Source organism: Penaeus vannamei, chromosome 22, assembly GCF_042767895.1.
Source record: "Penaeus vannamei isolate JL-2024 chromosome 22, ASM4276789v1, whole genome shotgun sequence".
NCBI classification, from domain to species: Eukaryota; Metazoa; Arthropoda; class Malacostraca; order Decapoda; family Penaeidae; genus Penaeus; species Penaeus vannamei.
The window spans coordinates 3,211,564-3,226,563 of record NC_091570.1 but is presented as its reverse complement, the minus strand read 5'-3'; the positions used below and the strand labels follow the sequence as shown (position 1 = coordinate 3,226,563).

The window sequence follows — 15,000 nt, the reverse complement described above, 5'->3', positions numbered from 1 at the left end:
TTTATCTTCTAGTAATCAAAGTTTAAATAGCAGGTAACAAGTGATTTTAGTAAACAACAAGGATGGTAAAGATTTTTTTGTTTGTTTGTTTGGTTTCTCCCGTAGATTTTTTTTGGTTTGGTTGTGGTACATGTATGAAAACAACTTCCTTAAAAGATAGTAGGGATACTACTTTTAAAATATTATTAAATGTACAGGTATGAATCTGTTCTAATTTGGTGAGTTGTATAAGTGTAAATTATGTATATTTATGTACATTCCAATGTGTATTAGCTAGGCAGAGTCAATAATAAAACTAAAGATATTAAAAAAACAGTTTAATTGTATCCTACACTTTTTTGGTAGGTGTATACTGCTATCAAAAATCCCTATTAATGACTGCTTTATGAAAAGAGTACAACCATTCCTATAATGAAGAGTTGTATTGCATTACCGATGGAAACGATGAAAAATATTGATGAACCAGAAAATTTAGTTGATTTAAGTTAAAAGTATTTCAGAACCAATATTTTTACACTCCTTTTTACTTTTAATAAAAAAAGGTAGATAGATTAACAAGGTTTATTTTACGTGGGCTTTAATTTTTTCTTGTCTCTTGTGTTCCCCCACCATTTAATAACCAATTTGAAGTTCCTTTTAGAGATGTAGGTATTACCATAGCAGTATTTAATACAATCATGAATAATACATTATAGCAAATATGAATTACTACTGCTGTTCAATTCAAAAGAATAGTTTCATGTGTAATTTTACTGTGTCTAGCATACCAGTATTTCATGGGACGATTATGATCATGAGAATTGATTTTGAAAGCTGGGAATAGAATGGTTATTCAAAATAAATGTGGGCAAAATCTATACAAATACATTTATAGCAATAACAAAGTTTGAAGTACAGTATAATAATGAGCAAGTATCCAAAGACCATTTAATAAACGTATTATACAAAATCCATATTTTCAAACAAATGCATAATATTCTATATATTTCATTATCTACATATTTATCATTCTCCATTCCTTCTCCTTTTATATCCCCTATTTAAGTACTTAAAAGGTACTCCATTCCATGGTTCTGTTAACAATGTACAAAGAGTTAGGATCCTTTTCCTGTATAAAAGAATAGCATATAAAAATTACAAAGTTATATAAATCTAGCTAGCGTATAACAAAACATTTCCCATCCAGTCAGCTCTGCAGAATCCTTGAATGAGAACCTTATTTCATCGAGGGAAAATGATCACAGTTACCTCAAGGTTCCCCAATTAACACTAAATTGTTTTCTTTCATCACACAGTTTAGTTCTCCACCAGGAAGTTCTTAGATTTCCTTTGATACCAGTAAGATGAAGGGTGACATGGTGGGGGGGAATGACTAATAAGAACAGTAGGAAAGACAGCTGTCCAATAACACAATAGGTGGCGAGGTTTCTCAGGAGACAATTAGGTCCAAGTGGGAAAAACTGGCAGAGGCTCAATACTACATTGTTCACACAGACCTTTGGCGGGGAAGGTAGCAAATGCATTTTTTTCTGACACTGTTGATGCAAATATATCACGGCACAAGGAACAACAAACTAAACTTGTATCACATGTAGGCCTACAAAAAGGTATGTCCAGTTGGTATTCCACATCTCTTATTTCACATTTTCTTGATATGCCGTTTTCTGAAGTACTCCGGGGCAACCTCAAACAGCCACTGCGCATCCATTGCCGAGTTGATGTGCATGTACATCTTGCCAGTATGGACCAGTTCAGTAAAGAGGATGTAAGCAGGTTTTCCTCCAAACAAGACAGATGTTGGGTGAATGGAACACTCTTGCCTGGTATCAAGTGACAGGTACTTCCCATCCAGCTGGAGCTCAGCAATGTTTGTGAAGAGTCCAGCAGCAAGGCATCTGCAGAGAAATGACCGTGAGATGAGTTGCTGGGAAAATATATGAAGGCATTTTCTATCTCTTCATTTTCTTGATTCACCTGCTATCTTCCAACAAACTTATCCTATATATTCTGATGAATAGATATATATGTGTGTGTAAAACTATCCCCTCATCTCCTCTGATAATAATAATAATAAAAAAAAAAGCTTTAGCACTTCAATATACTTTTCAAATTTGCTTAACCTACTGTTCGTATAAAGAAATAACCCACTCACAAATATAGTAACTAGTATATGAATATCATATAAATAGAGTAACTAACAAATACAATATCCCACATTATGGGGAGAAACATACAGAAAGGAAACACATATATGTACCTTCTGAGAGCATCCATATCTTGGTTGCAAGAAACTAAAGTAACATTATTTCTCTGGCAGACTTGATGTAACTGCTTCCGCACCTCCAAAGCATATTTCAGGTTTCGATGGTTCAGGAAGTTCTCGTGACACCACATCTGCAAGAGAGATTCGGAGAATTTTTTAAAACAATAAAATGAAGTCTTAATAACAAAATAAAAGAGTTTTTAAGACAAAAAACTGGAACATATCATACCTCTGTATTTATCAAGTAATACTTTACTTGTACCATTAAGAAGATTCACAAATAATCATATGACTAACATAATAAAACAGAATATTCTCTCCTAACCTTGTTTTCTTTTGAGCCTCTAAATGCTCTGAAGATTTTGAGCATTGTAACATGATCGCCTTCTACAGACAAAAATTTGCGCCGAACATTAGCAGCCATTTCCTTCTTTCCACTAGGGTTGACATAAATGGATTCCCCTGACAGCATAGCAATAACAGACAGGACCTGTAAAGTAGGGAAGATCTTGTGAAACATGACTACTAGAATCTTTGAACTACAGTCACACAGAGATAAGTCTCACATTTCACTAAAGAGAGTAAAACCTGTATTTGTAAGGAAATATTAATAAAATGAAAAAGACACTTTCAAGGGCTTTTCAAATATTATACATTCATACACACAAAATCAACCAACCTCATCAGTACAGCCATACTGTGGGCCAGAGAGAATCACTTTTGAATAACGGGGTTCAAGGGGAAACTGTGCCATCTTCTTGCCCAAGTCTGTCAGCTCCAACTGGCCTGCCTTCATAACAACAGCCTCCAACAAGGTTAACTGTTCAACAGCCTGCTTGATACTCGCTGGACTTGGCTTATCAATGAAGTCGAAGGTAAGGATATTCTTGATACCCATGGCCAGCAGCTGGAGAATCACACTGGCAAGATTTGAGCGCAGGATCTCTGGGACAGGATTCACCTCCATCGCATTGAACTCCTCCAGTGTGTAACTTCGATAGCAGAACCCAGCAGTTTCTCTTCCAGCACGGCCTGTTCTTTGCCATGCCTGTGCCTGTGAGATCTTTCTGACTTTGAGGGAGTCGAAACCATTGACCGGATTATATGACCTTATTTTTGCTCTTCCAGAGTCGATCACATATTTGATTCCAGGAATGGTGATGGAGGTTTCTGCGATGTTTGTACTCACAATCACCTTCCTCTCTCCTGGTGCTGTTACTCTGAAGACATCTAGTTGCTGGGTGGATGGTAGGGCAGCATAGAGGGGAAGGACTCTCATTCTGGGGAACTCTGCTAAGCTGTTGTCCTTTGCTACCTGCCGGATGCTATGGGTGACGGAGTCAATCTCCTCCTGTCCTGTTAGGAAGATCAAAATGTCATGTTGTGCTGGAGCCTCCTTATGTATCTGGAAGACTGTGCTCATGGCAGACAACACATAATCATCCTGCTTTTCTCTGGCGTACAGCATTTCCACAGGGTGCTGTCGTCCCTCAATGTACAATACCTTAGCTTTATTGAAGTACTGACTAAAGTGATCAACATCCATGGTGGCTGACATAACTATCACTTTCAAGTTATCTTTCTCAAGTTGCTTTCTCTTCTTCTGGGCATCTTTTACAATGCCAAACAAAACATCAGTGCTTATAGTCCGTTCATGGGCCTCGTCAAGAATGACCCAGTTATACTTACTGAGCAATGGATCTGATATAGCTTCCCTTAACAACATACCATCTGTTACATACTTCAGTTTTGTTCCGGGAGACACACACTCCTCAAACCTCACAGAATAGCCCACCAGACCCCCTATCTGCACGTTCATCTCTTCTGCAACCCGCTTGGCCACAGAGATTGCAGCAACTCGCCTGGGCTGGGTGACACAAATTCCCCCCTTCTTGTCCCATCTCTCCTCATGCAGATACTGTGGGATCTGTGTTGTCTTTCCGCTGCCTGTTTCACCGATAACAATCACTGTCTCGTTTTTTTTCAACTCCTCTAGCAGTCTGGCTCGTGTGGGGAATATGGGGAGGGCGTGCCTCTGCTTCACAATATTCTTCAGGTGTTCGGTGTTCTTCGCATTGCCATTCATGAACCCATTCTGGCCTGGGGCGTTCTTTTGGAAGGGAGAGCCTTTCCCATGGTTGTTGTTTCCCTTGTTAAAACCGCCTCCAACACCATTTCTGATGGGGGACTGCTGTACGGGCATGTGGCTTCCCAAAAACCTGTTCTCAGTTTTTTGCTTCTTGGTCGGTGGCTCCTGGAATCCTGCCATTGTCTGGAAAAACAATGGGGGAGTCAGTAAAGAGGTATACATTTCTTTACAGGAACTTTCAATAATAGTTTTTAAACTCATAAATAAAGACATCAACCTGAAGAACAAAATAAATGTTAATTTCATTCATCACATTATACAAATGTACCAACATATTTGGACATATATGGCATTTCTTCTCTTGCAGTCAAACTATGAGCTTAAACAAATATGTTTCATGTAACACAATAATAATGTGTTTCTATATTTTTCTTTTCTTTGACAGTCTTCTTGCTTGAAAACTTACATTCTGATATTATACAATAATACCATATGTGTGAAATGAATGGTCAACTGTAACATCCAGACCTACCTGTACTTGTCTTTACATAAAATACTCTAGTCCTATTCATCTTTTTCCTGACATACTGTGAATTTGCATGTGCAGCAGAGGCCTACATGACATAGACCAGAGTTTTCAATCTTTTAAAGATTTTGGCCTACTCCTCAACATGCTCATCAAATGCTCATGGGCCTGACAAAATTGAGGGATAATAACTGAATCCAATGACTAAGCATTTGTGAAGGCATCTCGGTGCAAATGCAAATACCAAACTAAAATCACAGTGGAGATGGTGTGTGTGTTGTGCCATCCACTGCCAATGGGTTCACAAAAAGACAAAATGGCAGAACTAACATGTCAGATAATATGAACTTTGGCAATTTAGATTTTAAAAATGAATTCTACAGCTGTGCCTTACATAACCTAGTAAGTGTCTATGGCCCACCAGTGAATTAAGCTCTGGGTCATGGGTTCGGAACTTCTGGCCAATAATGAATACTTGACTCTGGTTAATCCCATAACATTTATCATAAATAATATCAATCATGTGAATTTTTTTTTTTTTAGTTCTGCAACAGTTACTTTCAAGAAAATGTTTTAAGTTCAGGACTTTTCTTCAACCTTTATCTTTCTTTTTTTACAGTATAAAGTAACTTACAGAACTTATTTCCTCACTACATCATTTATATAACCTATAACAAGAGGGCCTTTGCATTTTCATAACTGTGAAAAGGCTTCCTTGTTTCCATCTATTGCAAGGTGACAAACTCGAAATCTTCGAAGCAGCAAAAATAATTGCTTGACTTAACCCCAAGTTGCTGGAAAAATGTTACTTTCACTGTGGTATTGTACTGTGAAATGTCTTTGCACATAAATGGTTCTACAAGTATTTGGGCACCTGATTTCATCTTTCCTTGATATTGCAGCAAAAATATTTTTCTTACTAATACTATCAATACTGATGGTGTTATTAAAATTATAGACATTATACTTATTATGTTACTGACATTACTAACAGCAATATACGATACCAGAAAATATTTCTAAAATCAAGGAAACAAATAGACTGGTGTGATTAGTAGTACTTGTAATTGGCTCATTGGTGGTTCATTCGGTTGCTTCATGGCAATCACATGGCCCAAAAAATTGGCACGAGACTTATATGAGCAGTTGCTCTGATGGGTGTGTAGCTTGTAGGCCAGGCATACGCAAACACTTGTGTGCGGGGACAAGACTCTATGCCTCCCCTTTGCAATGTTATTTTCTCTTTTTATGCAGAAGTGTTTTCAGTTTTTTTGCCATTCTCCAATGTTACTATTTATCATTTGATATGCTTTATCCTGATGGTAATAGACTGTTTATCCTGTACAAACACCATATCATCAAGTGCATCAATCTGCTATTTGTGAAGGTATGCTGCATTCGGAACTCCTCATCTTGCTTGTCCAGACATAGTGGGCAAGTTGTTTTGACCATTCAGGACCTCTACTTTCTCATCACGAACAAGTTGTCCATCTTGTTCATCTCACCCTCCTTTGCAGCTGGGTGTGCAGGGTGAGATGACGTCACAATAGGATTTATATGTAAACACTGACAGCTGCAGGCAAACACAAGAGACTGACAGGTAATTTTGTTGCCCTTTCTTGATGTTATCAAAGGATATTTTAGTGCTTGTCAGTTTCAGGTAAGTTAATTTTGCAGCAAAGGAGTTGCACCTGTATTATTGGAAATGCAACCCCACACCTGAATTAAAGAATCTGAGTTTTACCAAGTAGTAGAACACATCATTCTATGAAAGTTTTCTTCTATGTTGATAATAACGGTATTATAGAGAGTATAAAATCCATGATTTCTAGGTGCTGCAGTAACCCTACACCTCCAGCACCATGACAAAATGACCAGTCATTTAGAGCAATGGAAAATCAGACAGATTTGTGGTGGATGACGTATACGAGGGAAATCAAATGAGCCAATTAGATTCATGTGTGAACGTGATGTGATGTGAAATTCAAATCAGTTCTATCATGGCTAGACAGTGTGTAGGTTGTGAGAATAATTATTTCAATTTCATCACAAAATATCACTGAGATAACGAAGCAAGCTTACTATAGCGATTGCAATTCCCGACAACAAAGACCTAGATGACCCCGATAATCCCAATGACCTGCATCCTGGCCCGTCCAATAACTTCATTATTATTGAGCTGTGGTTGACATATATAGAAGATAAGTATCTTAGAATTAGTCATTCAATTGTTTGCATATATCCTTTTTCATCTAATAGGCAGCTGGATGGAACTGGACCTGTACCCATTATGTCCTTCCCAGCTATCGCGACCGAACAACGTAGTTATGCTCCGTTAGCGAAGGAAATGAGTAGAATATTCGTTCCAAACACGACAAAAGCTACTAGAAAATTATTCTATTCACACACAAAAAAAAAAAAATGGTGTGGGGTTGCAATTGCAAATTCCTAAGTAGCCTGTGAAATAAAAGACACCGGTGTGGAAAAAATAGTGAATGTTTACTTTGGAGCTGCTTGCATTCTGGGCAGAGAGGGTCTTGGAGGTTCTGGACGCGGCCTCGTTGTCCTGCTGGTCCTGACAAGTTGTTTTTCTGGACGAGCAAGACAAGGAGTTCCGAACGCAGCATTAGAGTACATTTAATACCAACTATATATGTGCAAATTGACGAAAAATATGTTAATTCTTAATTACATCGCTTAATCTCCGTCTATGTTTTTTGAAAATTGCTCACGTCCTTTATAAACATGAAATGGTATCTTCTACTCACCAATGTTACTCAAAAAAATATCGAAAAAGGCCTAACATAGGCTAATATCTACAAGTCATAGATAAACATCTTTCCCTTCTCACATGTTTACATTTCCAACCGGATACCACATTCACGTACAAGAACGGCCTAGAATAAGGCATAGCGTTTTTGTAGAAGCATGCGGTTGGACATGAGAAAAAAATATATATATTTCATATTATGATCATTACCTGTGATGATAATATCGCTGACTAGAGACTAGTAGGTTGTAGGGAAATATTTAGCGGTAGTCTGTATGTGTAATACTAAAAAACTAATCGTTAACAGTATACAGAATTAAAAACAGTGAATTGGTAATATGCTAAAAACGGATATACAGCATATAGTGCCTTCTCCAATCATGAAGATTCTTCGTTTCCTAATACCGAGTATATCACTGTATCCCTATTTCTGATTTCTTTTTCTTATTTATCTATTTATTTATTTTTACCGAATTCAATTTAAAAATTCTCCGTAACATGCCGCTTTACGCACAAAGTCACTCATACGATATGCATAAATGTTAATAACTGACATTACTATCTGCCATTTGAGTTTTTATATTCCCCTCATGATGTTAGTGATAAAAGTAATATCGAGGATAATACCGATAATTGGTATATGGTAGTGATCACAAAAATAGGTAAATTAATAGATAAGTAATAAGAAGAATGAGAAGATGGACCATACCAGCCCTCCTCCTCAAAGTAAAACCACTGGCACCGTCACTTATGAACGGAGATGCTAGGGGAGGGGTACTGCCCCTCCTACCCAGCAAGTAAGGAGGGCTGTTGGTCCCGTTTGGGGGGGGGGGGGGGCTGCTGGGGCGCAAGATGTTACTGGGTTCACTCGTCCTGTTTGTGTCCCGGCAGTCGCTAACCCAAGTGTGAAGCCTGCGGGGGAAAGTCTAGGGTAACTCCACAGGTGGTTGGGCCTCTCAGCTTGCTATCCCCATTCATATGGGGGAAATGACGGCGGGGATGGCAGAGGTGGCGTCCAATCGGAGTGATTGACTAAGCTCAACCTCAGATCCGGGTAGGAGCCTGGCAGAAGACCTGGCAGCGGCACGATCAGTGTGGGTGGTTACATCTAATATTGGTCATGCCGAAGTGATGATCATCGTCCCTAGGGGATAGCCATAGCCATTCCAACCCTCGGCAATGGAGGTTACTTCAATTGATGAGCAATTAATGGCAGATAGATTGAAGCCTGCTTTTGGCTTCATGTCACTAACTGCAGTGTACACTCCTACTGATGTTTTCACACTCGATGTGAAGGTGTTCTACGCCAAACTCGCATATGTGGCAGCCAGTTTTACCCGGCAAAATAATTACATTATTGTGGGAGATTTCAATGCTGTATCAGGGTTGTGCTCTAGCTGGTCCCCATGGCTGATTCCAGCATCAAACATAGCCACCTTTTCCGGGACTTTGCTAGGTCTCAGAGATTGAGGATTTCTGGCTCCTGATATCAGCTCTCCAACCCGTATCCCTGCACATGGTATAGTGATATGGCACTTTGGCTAAGAAGATCAACCACATTCTCCAGGTCTGCAGGGTTTACCGGAGTTCTGAGTTCTGTGATATCGACCGCAGACTGGCTGTGGCAACCCTTCGGGTCCACTTCAGAAACCCCTGTCCCTCCAGTGTCCACCATAAGGTCTTTCATCCGGACAGACTAAGGGGGGAGGAGTGTGCCTGGAGGTTCACTGTAGTTATCTCTGATCTAAATGGCGATCAGGATTTGCGTCATTCCATGGTGCGCAGGACAAACGCTGTTGAGAAGGCACAGGGAACAGTATATCAGAAATCTTGCTGAGGAGATCAAAGGCCTAGTCATGCTCCATGATACATGCCTTGGCAACGTAGTCCATGACTTTGGGCTATCAGACCAAGAAGTCAGCACACGGATCGGCCTGGCAACAGGTGCCATGAACTCCGTCAACAAGAATAGTTGGAGATGCCGGTATCTGTACAGAAACACCAAGCTACATTTCTTCAAGTCCCTGATACCGCCACTTTTGCTTTATGGAAGTGAAATGTATGCTATCTTGTACCTTGGAGTCACGTCTTAATGCCTTTTGCAACAGGTTCTTGCGTCGGATCATGGGGTGCAGTTGGCAGGCAGGGGCGGGTCCAGAAAGCTTTCTGGTGGGAGGCACAGGGGGTAACAACAATAAATCTGGTGGGGCCGCCACATTACATATACAGGGGGGACCATTACGAGGAGTCAATGACCATTGGGGGCACACGGGGTGGCCAATCAGATTTCAGGGGGGGGGGAAGGTGCCCCCCTGTGCCACCATGGAAGCCCCGTCTCTGTTGGCAGGATCATGTTTCCAACCGACGACCACACCGTGAGGCCAGCATAGGACCTGTTACCTGCACAATCCGGGACTGCCAATCAAGCTATATGGGCATCTAGCTCGCTCCCCCGTGGATGACCCTGCCCATCAGGATGTCTCTTCCTGAAACAACCACGGTTGGACGAGGCTCATGGGACGACCTAGGAAGTCGTGGCTCGGGCTGATTGACCAGACTTGTGGCGAGGAGTTAGAGAAGAGCTGAGAGCCTGACTGGCTGCTCGCCGTGAAGGTCCCTCGCTCTTGGAAGCGAAGGGTGGATACCAGATGTTAACTTATAAGGTTGTGATAGCTGGAGAATGCTTAATCAAGCTACCCCACTTTTAACTATTGTTCGTTTTCTTAGAATATCAAGTATCATTTCAGAGAAAATGTATAAGTTAGTGGGAGTAGATCTATATAAAATTGTATAGAAAAGTAAATTTCTCTACCACAATTAAGATGATACAGGATGTACATACATCTACTAAGCTTGTACTTTGAAAACTGACTTTGCAATTTTTTTACATACTCTATTTCTAAAGTATTTTTTCTGCAGAAAATTTATAATTATATATGTTTGATACCTGATATATGTTTTACATTACGCCTTCATACTTTTGAATCAACACGATGATAATACCGTATGTCTTGTACAATACTGTCAATAACACCATAATTCACTGAACAAAGGAAGCCTTTGTGAGATATTTATAATAGTTTTACATCAAAACTTTTTCTATGAAGGATCAGCTGGTTAACATGGCAGTAAACCGTAGCAATTATGACAATATATAGAACAACTATAGAATTTATGATTTTCTTTATATAATTGCGACCAATAGCAACATGAGCAATCAGAAATAAGTGTTACTCTCACAAATCACTTAAACCGGAAAAGATTCACGGAAAAAAGACAAAAAGATTTGGTTCCATGACAGTGGTGGAGTTGACTGACCTCGCTTTACAGTTGGCATCCCTGCTCGGTCGCGAAAATGTAAACATCACATGGACATTCGTAGCGAGCGAGAGACGCCCCTTCCTCCCGATTGCGCTTTTGACGTAATTCTCGCTTCCCACGACTCAGGGAGGAAAATTCACCATGTCTGAGATACATATTCCTGAGAATGATGATCCCGATGGCGTCGTAATAGCAACGGTAGCCACAAGAGCTGCCAGGAGTAGAGAGAGAAGTGCGAGTGCCAGGAATCATCACCATGAGCCTGTTGTGGGACTCGTTACACCTCGTCTTTATGAACAGGATACGGAGGAATTATTACCTAATGATGAACTCGCTGAAGATGTTGACCAGGATCTCTTCATGTCGTGTCAGCTTACGAGTTCATTCGGGGAAGAAAAGGGTAAGGTGGTATTGGTATTGTTTACCCAGCGTCATGTACCAGACTGTTTTTTTAACATTATTATTTTATTGAATTGCAATTTAACATTTAAGGGTAAATTGCAGAATGTTTTTTATTAATATTATTCTTAATTGCGTTGTGATTTCATGGTAAAATTACGGACAGGTATACATTACATGGGATCTACATACTCATGATATTTAAAAGTTTTCCTCTTATGACATAATTGCTACAAATTGAATCTTTAAAGTTAGAAAATAAAGAAATTGATGGTTAGATATCCATTGCAGCCTCCTTGCCTATTGTTTCAGTTATGCAAAAGTCCCTTCCTTAACTTCTTGCCGGATAGAGTATGGATTCCAGGGTCAACCTGATCTTGGCCTTGCACTAAAGAGCCATAAAATATTTTGTGTGTGAACCTTGCACTAAAGAGCCATAAAATATTTTGTGTGCTGTGTGTTCAGATTTGTTTGTGCTTTGACTGCACCAGCCAGGTACAGAATTGCTTGACACAATACCAGATTCCCTTTGTAAGAGAATGCTTTTAATATGTAAGTTTATTCTCCTTCATGAAGATGCAATATTATGCTTAAAAAGGTTTTTGTCAAATTTTCATTTGGAAAAACAATAACAACAAAACTCTTTGATTTTTGCTGTAATATCAGTTATATGTAACACAATAACTGATAATAACCATTATTTTGGTCATATTTTATTCATGTTATGAGTTGATATTTTTTTTAGCTGTAATATTGTCAGTAATAATATTTTTTTCAGCATCAGTACTGTTAGTAATAATGTATTTTTGTTTTTCAGGAATCACGTGGTATAAAGCAATGTTTTTAATAGTCAATGCAGCATTAGGTGCTGGGCTTCTTAATTTCCCAAGAGCATTCCATGAAGCAGGTGGAATTGTTTCTGGGAACTTAGTTCATATTGTGAGTTGTTGCTAAGACTGTCTTTACAGCAGTTAGAGCTTAGATTTTCTTTGAATGAAATGGAAGCTAAGATTTTTTTTCAATGTCATTTAGATTTTTACCCTTGCAGCCATGATTCTATATTCTTTCAGTCAAAGCAAAATTATTATATTCACTATTATTTGAAAATTAACTATGTTATTATTTAATGAGATGAAGAACTCACACATTACATGATGTTCTTCATTACAGATCTTCACATCCTTTGCCCTTGGCTCTCTTATTATCATTGCAAGGTGTGCAAGTGAGAGAAATTGTAAAACATACCAGGAGGTGAGCAATCCATTCCCATTACAGTTATTGGCACAGCACTTCATGTAGGCTAAGGTTTGAGTGTATGTGTATGTAGGCTGTGTCGTCTTTCCCAATTTTCTGTTTTAGTGTGTACATTGTAGTGTTGGTAGAGTAATTAGTGTTCTCATTATCACTTTTATTTTATGGGATGCATGATTTTAGTCTAGATAGTAAGCACATACCCTAATGTATTATACACTGCACTTTTTTATCCTTAGATTTGTATGCATTACTATAGATTTTATGTTATCATTATTATTGTTTTTTTCTTTTAAGTGTGGTGGTATAATTGGAAGAGCAGCTTTAGTGAAAATTGCCTTCTAATATTTTAATTTGTTAAATACTATTAAGGTAATAAAATAAATGTCCTAAAATTTTTGTCTGCATTTACTTTTCTAACTCTTAGCATATTTGTGCTAAGAACAGAGAAACATTGAGGATATGTGAGGGAGGGAACTAATGAGATTTGGGAGTGATAGGGAAGCAACAGGACGTGTGAGGGAAAGGGAAGTAGCAGGGTATGTGAAGGGCAGGGAAGTAGCAGGGCATGTGAGGGGCAGGGAAGTAGCAGGGTATGTGAAGGGCAGGGAAGTAGCAGGGCATGTGAGGGGCAGGGAAGTAGCAGGGCATGTGAGTAGCAGGGAAGTAGCAGGGTATGTGAAGGGCAGGGAAGTAGCAGGGCATGTGAGGGGCAGGGAAGTAGCAGGGCATGTGAAGGGCAGGGAAGTAGCAGGGCATGTGAGGGGCAGGGAAGTAGCAGGGCATGTGAGGGGCAGGGAAGTAGCAGGGTATGTGAAGGGCAGGGAAGTAGCAGGGCATGTGAGGGGCAGGGAAGTAGCAGGGCATGTGAGGGGCAGGGAAGTAGCAGGGCATGTGAGGGGCAGGGAAGTAGCAGGGCATGTGAGGGGCAGGGAAGTAGCAGGGCATGTGAGGCGCAGGGAAGTAGCAGGGTATGTGAAGAGCAGGGAAGTAGCAGGGTATGTGAACGGCAGGGAAGTAGCAGGGTATGTGAAGGGCAGGGAAGTAGCAGGCCATGTGAGGGGCAGGGAAGTAGCAGGGCATGTGAGGGGCAGGGAAGTAGCAGGGCATGTGAGGGGCAGGGAAGTAGCAGGGCATGTGAGGGGCAGGGAAGTAGCAGGGTATGTGAAGGGCAGGGAAGTAGCAGGGCATGTGAGGGGCAGGGAAGTAGCAGGGTATGTGAAGGGCAGGGAAGTAGCAGGGCATGTGAGGGACAGGAAAGCAGCAGGGTATGTGAGGGACAGAGAAGCAGCAGGGCGTGTGAGGGACACGAAAGCAGCAGGGTGAGTGAGGGAACTAATGAGATTTGTGAGTGATAGGGAAGTAACAGGATTTGTGAGGCACAGAGAAGCAGCAGGGCGTGTGAGGGACAGGGAAGCAGCAGGATATGTGAGGAACAAGGAAGCAGTACGGCATTTGATGTGAGGGACAGAGAAGCAGTATGGCATGTGATGGACAGGGAAGCAGCAGGATGAATGAGGGATGGGGAGGCAATAGGGGTGTCACTTGGTAAAGGGTTGAATAAGTCGCCTTTCAAAATATTACCGTGTTTTATTTATTCCAGTTATTACTCCGAAAATGCATGGTGATAAAATGTTTTGGGTACTTGAAAATATCTCATATGTGCATGTCTAGTCTCCAGCAGTAAAAGCTTATCTCTCTTTCCCTGAAACTTACTTTTTTCGTGATGCAAATGTACGAATAGTCAAATTATATGTATTTAGGGGTTACATAATCTTGTAACTAATCTTGTAATAATGATTGTTTTTCTCTTCTTATTCTAAAGCGGGTGTTAAAAGCTACTTAACCTTTCTACTGCACACCACATCACATGACACACACACACACACACACACACACACACACACACACACACACACACACACACACACACACACACACACACACACACACACACACACACACACACACACACACACACACACACACACACACACACACACACACACACACACACACACACACACACACACACACATACACACATACACACACACATACACACACACACACACACACACACACACACACACACACACACACACATACACACACACACATACACACACATACACACACACACACACACACACACACACACACACACACACACACACACACACACACACACACACACACACACACACACACACACACACACACACACACACACACACACACGCATATATATACACACATATACACCTACCTATCTACCTACCTACCTTGTAAATATACACACTAATTTTTAACGGGTGTGTATACCTGACATCTGCAGTTGATTCTGCACATGTGTAGCCCGGGATGGAATGTGGTAGCGT

At 40.3% G+C, this 15,000-nt stretch overlaps 3 protein-coding genes across 5 annotated transcripts in view; 2 read left to right on the top strand and 1 right to left on the bottom strand.

Moving 5' to 3' along the window:
* LOC113820990 (ribonuclease kappa-B) overlaps window positions 1-313 on the top strand; it is a 5,424-nt gene extending 5,111 nt beyond the window's left edge. Inside the window, exon 3 of the mRNA XM_027373412.2 lies at window positions 1-313. This exon is cut by the window's left edge and continues 508 nt beyond it. The gene's annotated coding sequence lies outside the window, so the exon portion shown is untranslated.
* Window positions 305-10,185, bottom strand: ath (ATP-dependent RNA helicase DHX33). 3 transcript variants are annotated; one of them, XM_027373411.2, is made up of 6 exons: window positions 7,647-7,744; window positions 7,382-7,469; window positions 2,943-4,535; window positions 2,589-2,753; window positions 2,258-2,394; window positions 305-1,895 (listed from the first exon to the last, which is right to left on the bottom strand). In XM_027373411.2, the coding sequence occupies exons 3-6, from the start codon at window positions 4,530-4,532 to the stop codon at window positions 1,640-1,642; spliced, it is 2,148 nt and encodes a 715-aa protein (XP_027229212.1). In that variant the 5' UTR covers window positions 4,533-4,535; window positions 7,382-7,469; window positions 7,647-7,744; the 3' UTR covers window positions 305-1,639. The 3 variants fall into 3 exon arrangements, with proteins under 3 accessions (XP_027229212.1, XP_069992488.1, XP_027229211.1); XM_070136387.1 differs by lacking the exons at window positions 7,382-7,469; window positions 7,647-7,744 and adding an exon at window positions 10,049-10,185; XM_027373410.2 differs by lacking the exon at window positions 7,382-7,469 and having other exon boundaries at window positions 916-1,895; window positions 7,647-7,758.
* An 818-nt stretch (window positions 10,186-11,003) lies between these two features.
* LOC113820988 (sodium-coupled neutral amino acid transporter 7) overlaps window positions 11,004-15,000 on the top strand; it is a 13,910-nt gene continuing 9,913 nt past the window's right edge. The window contains exons 1-4 of the mRNA XM_027373409.2: window positions 11,004-11,369; window positions 12,186-12,307; window positions 12,539-12,619; window positions 14,958-15,000. The exon at window positions 14,958-15,000 is cut by the window's right edge and continues 75 nt beyond it. Of these exons, the coding sequence (XP_027229210.2) occupies window positions 11,111-11,369; window positions 12,186-12,307; window positions 12,539-12,619; window positions 14,958-15,000 (505 nt within the window). The 5' untranslated portion in view covers window positions 11,004-11,110. The remainder of the gene's footprint in view (window positions 11,370-12,185; window positions 12,308-12,538; window positions 12,620-14,957) is intronic.

Coding starts and splice junctions, on each gene's coding strand:
- ath (XM_070136387.1), bottom strand. CDS start 4,532: ATGGCAGGATTCCAGGAGCCACCGACCAAGAAGCAAAAAACTGAGAAC. Junction 2,754..2,942: donor AGTATGGCTGTACTGATGAG/GTTGGTTGATTT, acceptor CCTACTTTACAG/GTCCTGTCTGTTATTGCTAT. Junction 2,395..2,588: donor GAGGCTCAAAAGAAAACAAG/GTTAGGAGAGAA, acceptor TCTCTCTTGCAG/ATGTGGTGTCACGAGAACTT.